This window comes from Antedon bifida, chromosome 3 (genome assembly GCF_963402885.1).
Source record: "Antedon bifida chromosome 3, ecAntBifi1.1, whole genome shotgun sequence".
Lineage (NCBI taxonomy): Eukaryota > Metazoa > Echinodermata > Crinoidea > Comatulida > Antedonidae > Antedon > Antedon bifida.
The window spans coordinates 12,900,278-12,916,517 of record NC_136228.1 but is presented as its reverse complement, the minus strand read 5'-3'; the positions used below and the strand labels follow the sequence as shown (position 1 = coordinate 12,916,517).

At 33.8% G+C, this 16,240-nt stretch overlaps 1 protein-coding gene and 1 long non-coding RNA gene across 3 annotated transcripts in view; one reads left to right on the top strand and one right to left on the bottom strand.

Moving 5' to 3' along the window:
• Positions 1–16,240, bottom strand: part of LOC144838616 (uncharacterized) — a 311,214-nt gene that overhangs the window by 192,306 nt on the left and 102,668 nt on the right. The window lies entirely within an intron of this gene.
• On the top strand, positions 4,117–13,639 carry LOC144838595 (SUMO-interacting motif-containing protein 1-like). 2 transcript variants are annotated; one of them, XM_078694020.1, is made up of 4 exons: positions 4,117–4,529; positions 9,695–10,804; positions 11,151–11,385; positions 11,658–13,639. In XM_078694020.1, exons 1-4 carry the CDS (start codon positions 4,194–4,196, stop codon positions 11,858–11,860), a joined length of 1,884 nt encoding a protein of 627 aa, XP_078550146.1. In that variant the 5' UTR covers positions 4,117–4,193; the 3' UTR covers positions 11,861–13,639. The 2 variants fall into 2 exon arrangements, with proteins under 2 accessions (XP_078550146.1, XP_078550147.1); XM_078694021.1 differs by lacking the exon at positions 4,117–4,529 and adding an exon at positions 6,563–6,860.

The window sequence follows — 16,240 nt, the reverse complement described above, 5'->3', positions numbered from 1 at the left end:
CTTTTAGATGGATCCACATGATTCATAAATGTTCACTAAATAAAAACGGTGATTTTATCGAGAAACCTTTCATTGAATTAATTTATGATTTGTGGAATACTAGGCCTATACTATATACAAAAAAATGTAGTGTTTTTTTGTATTGATTGATTTAGATGATCGGAATTAAAGATGTACGTATGTCCTCTTTTTTAATAGTAGAGTAGAAATAAGGTTTCACCTCAAAAAAATTGCAACAAAAGGTTTTTCAGCGGATTTTGGTAGTATTGGGTGTACTAAATAACAGAAAAAAAGTCTCAAGAATTTCGACCACCGGAAAGTGGTTTTTTTCAAGATGGCCGCCAAAATAGATAAAAAGTTAAAATGTCCATACCTCCTAAACTACTTGGTCTATTGATATGATTTTGGTACCAAAATACTCAGAACATACATATTTATATTTGCCCTAATAGAACATTTTAGCCAAAAATGACCGGAAATGCTATTTCTTGCATGTTTGACCTTTGACCTTGATATGTTGTATATTGGTAACAACTGACCGTAGGGAAACAAATTGTGGCTCAAATTGTTCAGAATGTACATATTTACATTTATTGTAATGAGACATTTTGTCAAAAAATGGTTGGAAGTAAAGGTTATTGACCTTTAACCTTTATCTAGGTAGAATTTCCATATCTCGGCAACTATGTGTGGTAGAGATTTAAAATTGGGCTCTAAATACTGAGAATATACTTATTTATATTTACTCTAATGAAACAGTTTGACAAAAAAATGACCAGAAACAACATTTTTGACCATTGACCTTGATATGCTATATTTCGATAATGACTGACTGAGATACACCATTTATGGCTCAATTTGTTCAGAATATAATTATTTTTATTTCGTATAATGGTCTAATCTACCCATGGAATTAAGAGCTTTCCTGGGAATCAAGTAACTGTAATATTTATAAAGACTTTTAGAATATGAGTTCAGGTTCAAATTGTTCAGAACATACTGTATACATTCTTAATACATAATAATAGTGAATAAAAAACCCGAAAAATAAACAAAAACAAATATAATAATAATTTAAAATTACGGTATAGCAGCAGTTGATTGGATATTGTGCATGTATTTAGTACAGCATCCTAAACAACTGTTTCAACTTCGTCTTCATCATCGTCATCAATCTCTCTATCTACGTTGTTCCATTCTTCTAGTTGACACACTCCACAAACTGAAGTACATGCCAATTCATAGTCTACAACTGCAACGTACAGTTTTACATCCAGTAGTACAGTTACAATGAATGATTTTCAAAGGTTCTTCTGAAGCAGCAGTTTCAATCGTCATTATTGGCACAAATGTTTTATTACAAACTTTTCATTCCCACTTGGTAGCATCCATGGTATTATCTTTCTTTATCCATTGCATGATTTGATAGTATACTCTAAGACTGTGACATTTTGTAGCAGATGAGGTTGGTGGTAGTAGTTGTTGAGGTTTATTAAACAGCTTGCATCTGTAGCTATTTAGGGAATCCAGTGACTTGGCTCCAAAAAGAATAGACATGGCCTTTAATCCAAACTCCTCGATAGTTTGAAGTTTCTGATGCGGTTGAGTAAAAATATCGGCACACGCAGTGTCATATTCTGGGTTACTTTCTATCAATTTATTGGTTTATTTGCCTTCCTAAAGATGTCTTTGGCTTCGAAGAGTGAGGGTGGAAACGGACTTAGTTCATATTTCATTATCATCGTCTAGAGAGATTTGTCCTAACTGAATTTGATGGAAAGAAAGAAGAGTTCCTGTCAAGGCATGAGAACAAACACAAATTTATCAACATGCTTTCATATGAGCTACAGAATAAAAAATGTCCTGTACGACATGCAGCCAACGAGTGGAGTTGTGGCTTGGTGGTTATGATGCTTGGCTACCACTCCAAGGTTCCTGTCGAGTTCAAGTCCCGTCACATGTCAGGACCAAATTACTACACTCCCAAAGACTTGTAATAAGACTTTGTTTATGTAGAGCATCTTGTGTATATGTTTGGCTTGTGAACCTCTGAGGGTCCCTAATGATCAGCAATAGCTGGATGGATCACCCTCATTAAATATGGTTTAAAAAAAAAACAGTTGAAGTCTCTGAACATAATACAGTAACTTTGATTGGAGAAGACACTGACTTACTGGTACTTTTACTGTATCATGTAAATACAACAAACCGAGAAGTGTACTTCAGATCAGACAAAAGAAAAGATGGGCCTACTAGAGTGAATAATGTAACCAGATTGAAATCTGTTTTAGGATATAAAATGTGAAATGCATTACCCATAGTGCATGCATTCACTGGTTGTGATTCGACATCTAGGATTTTCGGAATCGGCAAGAAAGCGGCATTTAATAAATTGATTGAAAGTAACCCAGAATATGACATGTGTGCCGATATTTTCACTCAACCGCATCAGAAACTTTAAACTATCGAGGAGTTTGAACTGAAGGCCATGTCCATTCTTTTTGGAGCCAAGTCACTGGATTCCCTGAATAGCTACAGATGCAAGCTGTTTAATAAGAAAGTTGTTGAGGGTAAATCATTTATCAAACCTAGCCTCAACAACTACCACCAACCTCATCTGCTACAAAATGTCACAGTCAAATCATGCAATGGATAGCTAGAAAGATAATACCATGGATGCTACCAAGTGGGAATGGAAAGTTTGTAATAAAACATTTGTGCCAATAATGACGATGGAAACTGCTGCTCCAGAAGAACTTTGAAAATCATCCATTGTAACTGTACTACTGGATGTATGTTGCAGTTGTAGACGCTATGGATTGGCATGTACTTCAGTTTGTGGAGTGTGTCAACTAGAAGAATGGGACAACGTAGATAGAGAGATTGATGATGATGATTAAGACGAAGTTGGAACAGTTGTTTAGGATGCCGTACTAAATACATGCACAATATCTAATCAATTGCTGCTACACCGTAATTAGAAATTTAAAAGTTATTATTATATTTGTTTTTGTTTACTTTTCGGTTTTTTATTCACTATTATTATTAAGAATGTATACAGTATGTTCTGAACAATTTGAACTTGAACTCATATTCTAAAAGTCTTTATAAATATTACAGTTACTTGATTCCCAGGAAAGCTCTTAATTCCATGGGTAGATTAGACCATTATACGAAATAAACATAATTATATTCTGAACAAATTGAGCCATAAATGGTGTATCTCAGTCAGTCATTATCGAAATATAGCATATCAAGGTCAATGGTCAAAAATGTCGTTTCTGGTAATTTTTTGTCAAACTGTTTCATTAGAGTAAATATAAATAAGTATATTCTCAGTATTTAGAGCCCAATTTTAAATCTCTACCACACATAGTTGCCGAGATATGGAAATTCTACCTAGATAAAGGTTAAAGGTCAATAACCTTTACTTTCAACCATTTTTTGACAAAATGTCTCATTACAATAAATGTAAATATGTACATTCTGAACAATTTGAGCCACAATTTGTTTCCCTACGGTCAGTTGTTACCAAGATACAACATATCAAGGTCAAAGGTCAAACATGCAAGAAATAGCATTTCCGGTCATTTTTGGCCAAAATTTTCTATTAGGGCAAATATAAATATGTATGTTCTGTGTATTTTGGTACCAAAATCATATCAATAGACCAAGTAGTTTAGGAGGTATGGACATTTTAACGTTTTATCTAGTTTGGCGGCCATCTTGAAAAAAAAACACTTTCCGGTGGTCGAAATTCTTGAGACTTTTTTTCTGTTATTTAGTACACCCAATACTACCAAAATCCGTTGAAAAACCTTTTGTTGCAATTTTTTTGAGGTTGGCCCCTTTTTTTAATTAGTTCTACTCTACTATAATGAATTATTAAAAGTTATCACTTTGACCAAAAATTGGATCGAAAAAAATAAATTATTTATGAACAAAATTCAAAGTCTCTTTTTATTAATTTAGTTTTTGGGAACAATACATCTTTAAAATTGTTTATTGAAAATGAATCAATATTTTACAATTTTTGAATCGATACTGTATACATTAGCGCGCATGCGCGCAGTTGGGTACGGGTTAGCCAAGTTGGGTACGAGTTGGCCACAACAATGATGTCGTGAGAAGATGGCGAGGGAAAAAATGTTCTTAAAAACACCAATTAATTTCTTACCAAATGCCAATCATTTATGATCCTCAATACCTTAAGAAGGATGAATAACGGGCCCATTTTAATTAGTTCAGATTCTGATGATTCTGAAGATGATGATGATGATCTGGACTTGGTGGTCATTAACTCCTGGACATCGCCTACCAAAGCCAGGAAGGAGTCTTGTGATATAAGCCTAGGATTACCAGACAGGCATAAGGCTGGGCCTAGGCCTAGGCTATGTCCAAAGTTGTTTAAAAATAGGCCTAGGCCTACAGATATCTCAGGACCTATAATTGTCATAAGTGACGACGACGATAGTGACCGGACAACTCGAGATGAGTGTGTTGTATCCTCAGACTCGGAGTCGACAAAAGTAAGCAAGTAGGCCTAGGCTAATATTAAATAATAATATAGGGGCCTAGAATAGATAGGCGTAAATTATAACTCTACTAGCCTAGGCCTATTTTATTTTTGTATTTTAATTATATTTTTTATTGATGACACTATCGACAATCCAGAAGTTTATTATTGTTATTATTCCACAAGGTATTATTGAATCAAAGAAATCATACAGGCAGCCAACAAAGGCTGAAATGAGTACAATTTTACAGATGTAAAAACTTTAAAATGTAACATCTAGATCATTTAAATCAGTTTACGCACGCACAAATATGACAATGTTATTGTATTGGTAACACTATCTATTACACTTGAACAAAAGGTTTGCTTGACAACGTTAGTTGCCATAGACTTTGACCGGGTTCATGCATACTATGTAACTATGTTTTCTTGCGTTGTTGCGTGAAATCAAACTGCCTGTAGCCATGTTTGCAGCACTGCTGCGTCGACTGTTCCCATGTCGTTTCCTGATTCCTGAACAAATTCGTCTGCAAAGAATAGTTGGCATAATATGGCGACCACTGGTTCGCTTAATTATTTGGTCAATTTGGGATTACCACTTTAGATCCTTGGTTATTTTTATGCCCAAAATATTCACCTCATTATTTAGTGGCGTGTAACTGATTATTCCATAATCTTAAAGATACTGTACGTCCATACATGCATTTATCAGGATTTAGCTTCGTTTTGTTGTTATTTACCCATTCATCAAGGCAATCCAAATCTCTTTGTAGGGTTGAGTTTTTTGTTGGTGTATGTCCAAGGGATAATATAGATGGTCTAGCACACCTATATTTATCAGCATGGGGATTGCAATGTTGTGATCTACGCAGTCAAAAGCTTTACTAAAATCTGTTATTACAACTCTAGAGAATTAAAGCACCCTTTTCCCCTTCACACAATCTTTTCAGACACAGTGTGTGTACACACAGTGTGATCACATCCCACTTTGAATGTATTTTCTGTATGAACCTCTGTAGTTTGAACCTTCTGATAATGAATGAGGGTACATTTTCAGAGACTAGAGGTCCATATTCTCAAAGTGTTCTCATTCCTGGCTGGGGACAGGTGGAATCTCCAATACCAATTCAATTATTTTATTTAAAGCACTCTGGCTCGAAAATTGTCTTTCTTGTCACTTATATGTATAACATAGGGGCCCTATGACAAGCTATTGCTCCTAGTGCAGACCCCAGTTATTGTCAAATAACTGAATAAATTTGTATGAATGAATGAACCCTGGAGAATCCAAAATGTAAGGGATTATAGAGAAAATAATAAAATCAAAAAAAAGGGGGGGGGGGGGTCACTTGTATATAAACCAGCCACTTCAAGACATGAGGCACTTGCGCTACCTGTTTTACTGAAAAATACAACGGACTTGAACTACCATTTACCAAAGAGACCGTTCATGGCAAAATTACGAACGTGTTTTGACAAGTTTATTGCGCGTCTGCGGTGCATGACAATGATCAAGAGTGGTCACACTCACAGTTGAATGATTTTGTCCTAGGCCGGCTATGTTTTGTGTTCTGCTGATGCGAAAAGTCTATTCAAAGGTATTAAGCGATGGGCCCCGCATCCAGTATTCTAAAATCCCTGCAAAATTTGGTGATAAATCGTGACATTTTGACACGGGTGGGCGGGCCAGGGACTTAAACTACTAATTTCACCCTGTCATTTCCCACACTTGTGCTACCAACTCTCAATATTTTCCCACACTTGTGCTACCAGGCCCTCGAAAATATACCCGTAAATGCGGCACCTCCCCATATGGAAATATTTAAGAGTGACCCCACCGGGGAATGAACATATAGTTTAAAATATGATATGGGTAAAATAGTTACAGACAGTACGACACAAAATCTGCATTCACTCTCAGTACAAAATTACAATGCACATGTTTATTATTTGAATATCACTCTGCTGCCACACTTGTGCAGTCATTTAGAAATAATTCTCATGACCTACTGTACTACTATTACTATCTAGTTCCCAGCTTAAAATAAACAAATAATGCCTTATTTAAGTCCATTGGAAATTCACAACGCCTATTATTTGCACTGTCATGATGCAATCATCCAAAGCCTTCCTATAAACGTTCTCATTGGTTGAGAGTAACAATAGATTCACCAATGATTGTATTGATCGATACAACAAGGTTACGTGGCTTTAAAAGAACAGTAATAACTCCCATAGATTGTTTCCCATGCATCACTCTGTGTTGTCTGTTACCTGTTCAAATGGTCACCAGGTAGAAGGCAAAGCGTGTTGTTCAGTTGGTCAATATTCCAGGTACTTGGTGGTAAGTTAGGCATTTGTTCATTTAAACTGCTTAGTTGTTGTGGTATTGTTAAGCTTGTTCTAGTTAAATCTATAGAAAAAAATTGTTTATTTCTCTACTACCAGCAGAATAATAAATTTGAAATCGACTTATTATTAATAAGCATTCATACTCCTATTGAATAATACCAAACCACCAGTTTGTTTGTTTATCATACACAGTAATCAAATGATTTAGGATATTTGAGACATCAACATATAACAGTATAAAAATGTATTTTTGTAATAAATTAAAATACAGAAAACTGGGATAGGGGTGGTGTGCGCTTCTTCACCTCTCCTCATCTCATTGAATCTGTCTATATAATTAGTAGATATTCTTTAATTACTACAGAGAGATATAGCAAGGAGTACTTCCATAAAAAATTACATATTTATAAACCAGATGCAATTGTTCTCACATTACTATAAATAAACTTGAATTTTTATGAATGCATTTGCTACTTAAATACTACATAGTGTAAACACAGAGCTATTTAGGTCCATGGTCCAAATATATCATTCCTGTTTCTATTCAAATTGAAACCTTCTGATCTTTATTATAATTTTACCATCTTACTTCCTTGTCTATTCTTTAGTTCATGTATAATTTCAGAATTTAATATTTAATTACGAATTTGATTTAAAAAGCAGCATTCTACACGCTTTCAAGCTAATGTAATATGAATGTTTTATTACTTCTTTCCAAGCTAAAGTAATATTATGAATGTTTTATTACTTCTTCCGGAGCCTATAGAACAAACTCAAATAAATATCTTAAAATATACATTTTTTTTGAGTAAATCTAAAAAACAAACCTTTTTTCCTTATAAGTACCTACTGTAATAATAGCGTAGGTGGTATTGTTTTTATTGCCTTTGTTTATGCATTTAATTCCTTATTTCCTTATATATTTTTTTCTGGAGCTTGAATGTGATAAAAATAATTTTCTTTTTGTTTTAAAATTAAACCTCTCATACTGTACAAGGCAATATCTTCTTTTTCTCTCGGCATGTTATTGTTATTTATTTTCAAGTGTACACAGTTAACCGTGTACAAACAATTAGCTATTTATTAATAATAAATTATATTATAAATAAAATTAAAAACGTCATGAATATTTGGTACCAGCAGGCATAGATGATAATTATTATTTTTAATAGTTTTGAGATTATGAATATGGAAAATGTGCATGTTCTAAATTTAAATTTAGGCTTGGTTCTTAGTTTTACTTTACACTGTAGATGTGGTCCAGGTTTACAATTAGTTCATTGACCTACTATTTACAAATCAAAATATTCTCTTTTTATTTTAACAATTCGATTCACTTGAGCACACTGTTGTTCAGGTGTAAAAGCCATCTAATCTGTCCATTGGGAGAAAACATTACTTATTACTCTGGTATGCTGGTAGTAGATGGAATGCAATTGTGGGGTTGAATAGTGTACAGTACTGTAGGTGGTTTGGTATTATCAGTTCAACTGTGTATATTTAAGGATTGTAGATAAATTAGTCATTCTATGTACTGTTGAGGAATAGTACTGTACTGTATTCTTGAGGTATAGTCTGGAAAGCTTCATACATATGATTTGATAAAACGTCGTTTTTCAGAGACATGACTACAAAGTGTAGACAGGTATAGTTAAGCAAAAACGTTAGGTTTATTTCATCCTTTGATAATATTTTAAATAAATAGCGATTATTCCAATTTTATTATCCTACTATGATAAAGCTTCGTTACGATTTGATAACACACCATTTTTCATCCTTTGATAATATTTTGTAAAGAAAATTGAGAGAATTGTTATGGTGTAGTGACCCACAGCAGTAAAAGTAACCTGTCTTGCATCATTAACCAAGTATTTTTGCTACTATCTTGTGTGATTTTCTTCTAAGGCACGTACAATAGTGAAAGCAATTTAAAATATGTTAAATCTATTCATTATACTGTAATATACTATTTATTAGGTACAGTATCTTTATTTCTTCATTATTTCATTTTTAGTTTTATACTGTATTTAATTTGGTTTAATTCGTCAAGAAAGGGACACTGCGAACCACAGCCACAATATTGGCACAGATTTTAGGAACTCCTAAAAACTAAGGGTGGTAGAGAACAAGTTAGACTTAATTATTTAATACTCTTAACACTCAAATATTTTCATACGGGAAGGTTCCGCATTTATGTGGTATATTTTCGTGAGCCTGGTAGCACAAGTGTGGGAAAATATGAGGAGGTGCCTCATTTACGTGGTATATTTTCGTGAGTTTGGTAGCACAAGCATGGGAAATGAAGGGGTGAAATTCTCTTACCCGTCCATTGTCAAAATGTCACAATTTTAGCAGGGATTTTAACTATACTGGATGCTAAGCCCATCGCTAAATTGATCCTACATTTGAATCAATGAATACTAGCCGCCTATGTTATCGCAAACCCTGTCACGAACAGTGGCCTTTTTCCTGTCGTCTTGGTAGTTCATATTATTTTTCAGTAAAACAGGTAGCACAAGTGCCTCATGTCTCGAAGTTGCTGCTGCACCTTCCCATTTGGTTTGTTTACAAGTGACCCCACCCCCGGGGTGTGCTTTTAAATAACACAGTTAAAGAGTAGGCGGTTATTGTACTAGTGTTCCACCACTCCAGTGTTTAGGTTCATTTCTGCCCGTCATTTGTTGGGTTACCTGTAGTTGAATATTCAGTTTCATCAAAAAGTAAATACAGTATTTAATTTTTGTTTTGATTTACTTACAGTATAATTTTGTTTTCATCATAATTTCATTTGCAGTATAAAAGCTTTTTTTTTATCTTGTATTGCAGGAAAACCAGTTTGTTGATGACCTACTTGATATAACATTTGATGATATAAATGATGAAACAAAACTTCAAAATATGGAAACATCGCCTATCACACCCTTCATGGAAAGGCACACCCTGTCGCCACAAAACTTCCTTAAAACAACCAATAAATTTAGTCCTATAAAAAGATCAGAAACATTAAAAGGTTCAATAAACAATAACTCTAGGACAATCAAGTGCATTAAACCGTTTCGGAACTTAAATATAAAACAAGTTTGGCATCACTTAAGCAAAAAAACAAAAGATCAATTGTCAAAGATCTCAAATGATGTGATAATAAGACGGGGTCATAATCAACATAGCCAGCTATTGTCTTCAGGTTTGCCGACTCATCTGAATAACGATTTCTATCGAGATGTCCAACGACCACAAATGAATGATGTTCAAAACCAAACTGTAGAAATGAGTAACATTCAAACCAATATAATTGAGGCTCACCTAGAGGAAGAGGTACATTCTGAAGGAATCACATATATTCACGATTTTACAACAACTGATATCTATCCTGAAAAACAGTGTTTAAAATATTTATTAGACACCCTTGTTGCGGTAGATGGTAATAGAAATCTTACTTGTCAGACTTACAACACTCTAAAACACATCCAGAACCACCATAAGCTAACTAGAAAAGACTTTTCAGAAGATTGGAACCAAATAATGGACATTTTAAAACCACTAGAAACTGAATGTGATATTTTATCCTTTAGTAACAGACTTCTTTACTTAGATTTATTAACATCTGTCCTAGAAGAAGATCTGAACAAACATAAACTTAGGAATACAACGCCACAATCGTTTTTATGTAAAATGTTAAGCCCAGACCATAAAATGGCAAATGTAGCCAGTTTCAGTCTGTGTTTACTCAGTGTTTTGCAAAGAACGTTTGATAATTCTTCAGATATGTTTTTGGAAGAAGGTATTCAACGTTCTTTGTTGTTGCTACAGAAGATACTAACACTTAGTGTAGAGGTCTCCAAATCACGTCCTGAGGGTGCCATGAAAATAGCTGAACACTTGCTCTATCCATTTCGTAATCTATCAAAAGTGGAACATAGGAGTCAACTACTTGAGGTACGCTTTTATTAACTTTTTTTTTAAATATTGTAACAAAAAAATATGTAAAATATATTTATTTATAGTCCAAAAGCAATATGATTAAAATAATGTAAAATGTTCTGATTCTTACTGATGTTAGGGGACAGGTAGGATAACTAATTAAAATGGTATTGTACCACATCCTGGTTGACTTTTCATGGAAGACCAACCTAAGGAATATGTTCCTAGAGGTAGTTAAGTAGACATTGGGGAGAATCACCTGTTAAGAATTGGTCTCGCTATGTTACACAAGATAGAAACTGTAATGTATTATTTTTTTCTGTTATTGTTAGTTATACAACAAATTATTTATACCTTTCAGACAATGCAGAGTAATCTTCTAAGAATAAAACTAATAGAGTTATGGCTAGAAAACTGCTGTGTGGTTAGAGATGTCTGTGTACCTACATCTGGTGACCCAATATCCATCAATAAGATCCTGAATCGCCATTTCAGGTGCACGCCCTCTTCCACTGTTGAGGATGCTAGCGTTGCCTGTGAAGAGTTGGCTATGATGCTGTATTTGCTGCTCAAGTCATACCTTGCATACAATGCAGGTTAGTTGTATCAAACTTTTAAAATTGTATCAAAACATTAATATAAATTATGTGTAGTGTATTATTTCAAAAATAAAGATTTCAATAATCCAAAATGTATATTTCCAAGTTCATTTTATTTATTCAAAAAAAAAGTTATAGGCACCTGCCCATAGAGTCCGTATTTAGGCTAGGTACAGAATATTACTGTAATTTTCGTTTGGTATTGCACAGTTGGTATAACATCTTTCTATAGAAACAACATGTATAATACTTTGTTGACTTTATTACAGAGAAAATCCATCCAAATGCAACAGACAATGCATCTTGTTATTGTGGTTTAAAGTTATCAACAGAAGAATCGACATTGTTTCTAACAATGGGAGATGTCGTGACCAAGCTACGTAATCATCTCAGTTCATATGGAGAACTCACCACTAAGACGCTTGCCTACCTCAGTTATATAGAATCTCTACAAGATATGGTGGATATTTGATTAGGCAAGTAGCCAATTTCAAGGTGAAAAATGTGATGATTGAGGCCTACTAGAAAAAGAAGTGATGACTGAGGTCTACTTTGAAAAAAGGGTAATGAGAGAGGTCTACTTTGACAAAAAGTTGATGAGAGAGGTCTACTTTGAAAAAAAAAAAGTTGATGAGAGAGGTCTACTTTGAAAAAAAGTTGATGAGAGAGGTCTACTGTACCATGGGAGTGTGGTCTACCATGGAATGATGAAGAGTGCTAAATCTCAGCCTTCCCTGAGTCTACTTTTTTTAAAAGTTGATGACTGAGGTTGAAGTTTGTGGTGAACTGTACTTAGAAGAAGTACGGTACTGTAGATGTCAGTATCCAGGGAATACGTTTTCATGCAAGTGAGTAATATCATATATACGTCTTGTGAAAACTAATAGATTTCATAATGGAAGAACTTGAAAATACCTAAAATGTCTTTCTGTACTCAATTAAATGTACGTAAAAGAGTTATTATTTAAATTAGCATTTTATCTTGTGGACACACATCAGTAGAAAACAACTTACAGTTCTCAGTTTGATAATGTAGAGCCAAGAGTAATATCGTTAGATTCATAAAACCGAATATTTTAAAAGTCTTTATTTTAGAAACCATACTGTCCATGTTCTACTTTAAATCACATACTGACCTGCGCCATGTAAATCTTTCAAACAATTGTTTAGTTTAAATAGATATAGCAAGAAGTTGTTGATATAGTATACACAACTAGGGTTGGCCCACCAAATATTTCCAAAATTGTTTTTTTCTAATCTCTATGTTGGTGATGTTATCTGTTTCTGCCTTGACCATTTTGTAGTGTATATGACCAAAAATTATTATTAACAAATTCCTTTTTGTTCACGTATTAAAGTTTGTATACATTTTTTAGACAGAAAGTGAGTGCATAATCTATACTGTTGCATATTGTTTGTCAGGAATGTTATTATAATAATTATAGTTCAATATATAATTTTTTTATATAATATAGAATAGGTTTTAATATAGAAAGTACTAGAACGTAGCTCTAGTCAGTATATTGAGATGCACAGAATATTGAGTGCATTCTATACTGTGCAAGTGTAAAATATAGTAATATAAGCTTGTTAAAGGTGTGTTCACACAGACTAATGATTAGTTTCAAGGCATATTGTCAATGTTGAACACATTATCTTGTTTTTTACAACCACATTGTACATGTATGTACAGTTTTAATTCATATATGCAATACAGTCACATTGTGTACATCTGTCCGAACGTTTGTTAAAATAGAACATTAATTTTTGTAATTGAAAGTGTATAATTTGAACGATATTTCTGCTACAACAACTACTACTGTGCTCTTATTGGTCAGTTATTTTATACTTTTATATTTAAATTGAAATGTTTTTTATTGATATACTATTGATTTATACTACTTTTTATTTATATATTTTAATATTGAAATGTTTTACATTGTGGTAACTGTGTGAAAGCGTTTGTACTTTTATTGGGAAATGATAATACTGTAAAAATAGACACATGTTGAGTATAATTATTCAGTATGTATTCTTAAATTACTTCAAAATCTCATAAAAGTTAATCTAAATATTATTTTATAGTAAGTTGAGTTCTAAGTTGAAGTTATGCTGTTAGTTGTAGTTTAAATTTGTTTTGTTTCGAAAACAAGAAAGTGTTTCATTATCAAATTGATAGGTAAATTGCTTGTTTGTTGTATGTAAATGCCTGGATGATACTGTATAATACATTTTTAATCTTTTGATACAACACACTGATTCTCCAGTGGCTTCATGTTTGTATTTTTTTAAATATATTTCTTCATTCTATATACAGTACTGTATATAGATAGAACAATAAAAGTATATTCTAGTTTTATCATTCGAACCCACGTCCTCGATAAATGCAAGAGTGTATTACTTCCCTGTATAAAAACAATCCCCATGTGCAAATTGAAGATATTGTTATTATATTCAATATTGTACACGCATTCGGCGTTGAATCAGATTTTCCCTAAAGCTTGGTTCCCACTTGGACGCAACGTAAGAATTACGTAGACGCAACGCAAGCGAGTTGACCAATGACAAGCGACAGTTAGAATAATCCATCGCTTGTGATTGGTCAAATCCCTTACGTTGCGTTACGTCGTTGTGTTGCGTCTCTAGTGGGATCCAAGCATAAAGCTTGGTTCCTGTTGGACGTAACGAAACGACGTTGGCGCAACGAAATTGAGTTGACCAATCACAAGCGTTCGGATGATCCATCGCATGCGTCGTGATATAACAAAATTGCTTTCGTCCTTCGTTGCGTCCAAGTGGTAACAAAACTTTAATTACTGTATATGTACATATTCCGGCGAATCGAACATTAATGTTTCGTTTTCACGACGCTCCCCGCGGCTATGCGCCAATCGATATGCGCGTAGCCGCGTGAAAACGAAACTTTAATTGGCGTTCGATTGGATTTTCCGTGCCGGAACAGGTGTGAAAGACCCTTTATGAACAATCTCGGAGCTGATCGTCAAAAGCAGGCAATATCTCGTAAAGAATGGAGTCTACTGTACCCCTGGAATATATACCAAGAATACGAGTAAATTAACTACACGGTAAATTACGGTAACATAAACGGTAAATAAACATGTCATAATATTATTATCATAGCTGTTAACACACAAAATATACCGAATACATAATGTATGTACACAAACAACAACGAGAGGACTAATTAAATATTATAGTATGCTTTGAAAAAATATCAATTTAAATCGATACAATAATCGCTCTGAACATAAGTGAAATGATGCATCATTATTTGTTTATCTACGAAACCAAGCAAACAGTATTAATTATTCAACAAGTCAAATATATACTGATTGAACAAGTTGGCTTGTGAAAGGAAAATACAAGCTAGGGGCACCCGTCTAAAGTATAATTCCCCTACATATCATTTCCCCGGCATTTTAAAAATTCTTGTGTCTTATAGTGTATATATCTTGTAAAAGTAAAGTGTAATTAGGCTAATCTATCTTTAACACTAGCAGGTCTGAAAATAATAATAAAAAGTGGTCCGGAATTGGGATCCTGGTCCGGATTGACTCCAAAATTTAATGGAGTGGTACTTGACCATATCTATCTGTGGTTTCAATATTTTGGTAAAGATCTGGCAATAACTTGTTGAGTAAGCCTACAAACACACGCGCGCGCAATCGACTTGGCGGAGGTAATTTTTTTTTTTTTTACCGTAACATGTTTCGACGTAAAGTGTTATACGTTGTGCAGTAAGTAAGTAATTTGACCAATCACGACGTGACGCGATAGATTTGCAGAACTATTAGATGAACAGTATTATAGCTTCCACGTTTCTCTATTTTTAATGACACGTATATCGATGTAGGTGTTTATTTTGTATCTCAATCTGCATCCAACTGTTACACAAAACAGCAGTTATTATTCTCATAATTTGCTGTTGGGGATATAGTATATAGTAGGCCTATTATTAAAAATGGATGTAGGCTTTCTAAAAAACTACCCCATCGGAACAATTACCACACTCATAATACCTCCGCCGGAACCACTAAATCATTTTAAATAAACAGAAGGTGAACTAAATCGAAAACGTTGAATTTTCAATGTCTTCAGATGTTACTATACATTGTCTTTACTATTATATTCATTACCATGCTAATATTAATATTCAAGTCATCTGTGTTCGAGGTAGTGACGGCGCATATTACAACATGTTTATTATGAATAGAAGCTTTTGTGTTATTTGTACTCGGTGGTAACGCTCAACTGAATAAGAAAGGATCGCGCATTTATTAAAAATTGGTAAACTTACAAGATACAAAATATAAATTGTTGTCAGTTTTTAAAATACAAATTAAAATTCGTTTTATTGATGCTAAACAACAATACAGATGATAAATTAGCATATTCTCCCTTAGAAGGCTCTACGCAAAAAAGAACAAAGGGAATTCTCTATTGCGTTGTTGCAAAAACGTGCACCATCTAAGCAAAAACTTGTCATTCGAACTAACAAACGAATTTAGTGTGCACCACCAGGTGAGAACATGTTAAATGGTGGCCCAGAAAAATGTACTTAATCTCATCGATGTATCCGAAAACTTTGGTCACTAGTCTATAAATTCAAGCTAGGCGCCCTATCATAAACTTTGGAGCATTTAAGAAGAAATATTACTGCATTTAGTGCTGGCTTCATTTCATACTAATCAGACAGTTAGCCTGCTGTAGCTACTAACACAAATGAATATCCCGATTCTCGCCACAATCTAAGAAAGCCGAGTTTAGAAATGCATGTATCAACTCAGTGCCGGTTCTCAAGAACCGGTATTGTACCGGTAACATACATGAG

Bases quoted from the DNA above. Each gene is read 5' to 3' on its own strand.
- LOC144838595 (XM_078694020.1), top strand. From the start codon at position 4,194: ATGATCCTCAATACCTTAAGAAGGATGAATAACGGGCCCATTTTAATT. The intron at 4,530-9,694 runs GTAAGCAAGTAG...CTTGTATTGCAG, and splicing joins CAGACTCGGAGTCGACAAAA to GAAAACCAGTTTGTTGATGA. The intron at 10,805-11,150 runs GTACGCTTTTAT...TATACCTTTCAG, and splicing joins ATAGGAGTCAACTACTTGAG to ACAATGCAGAGTAATCTTCT.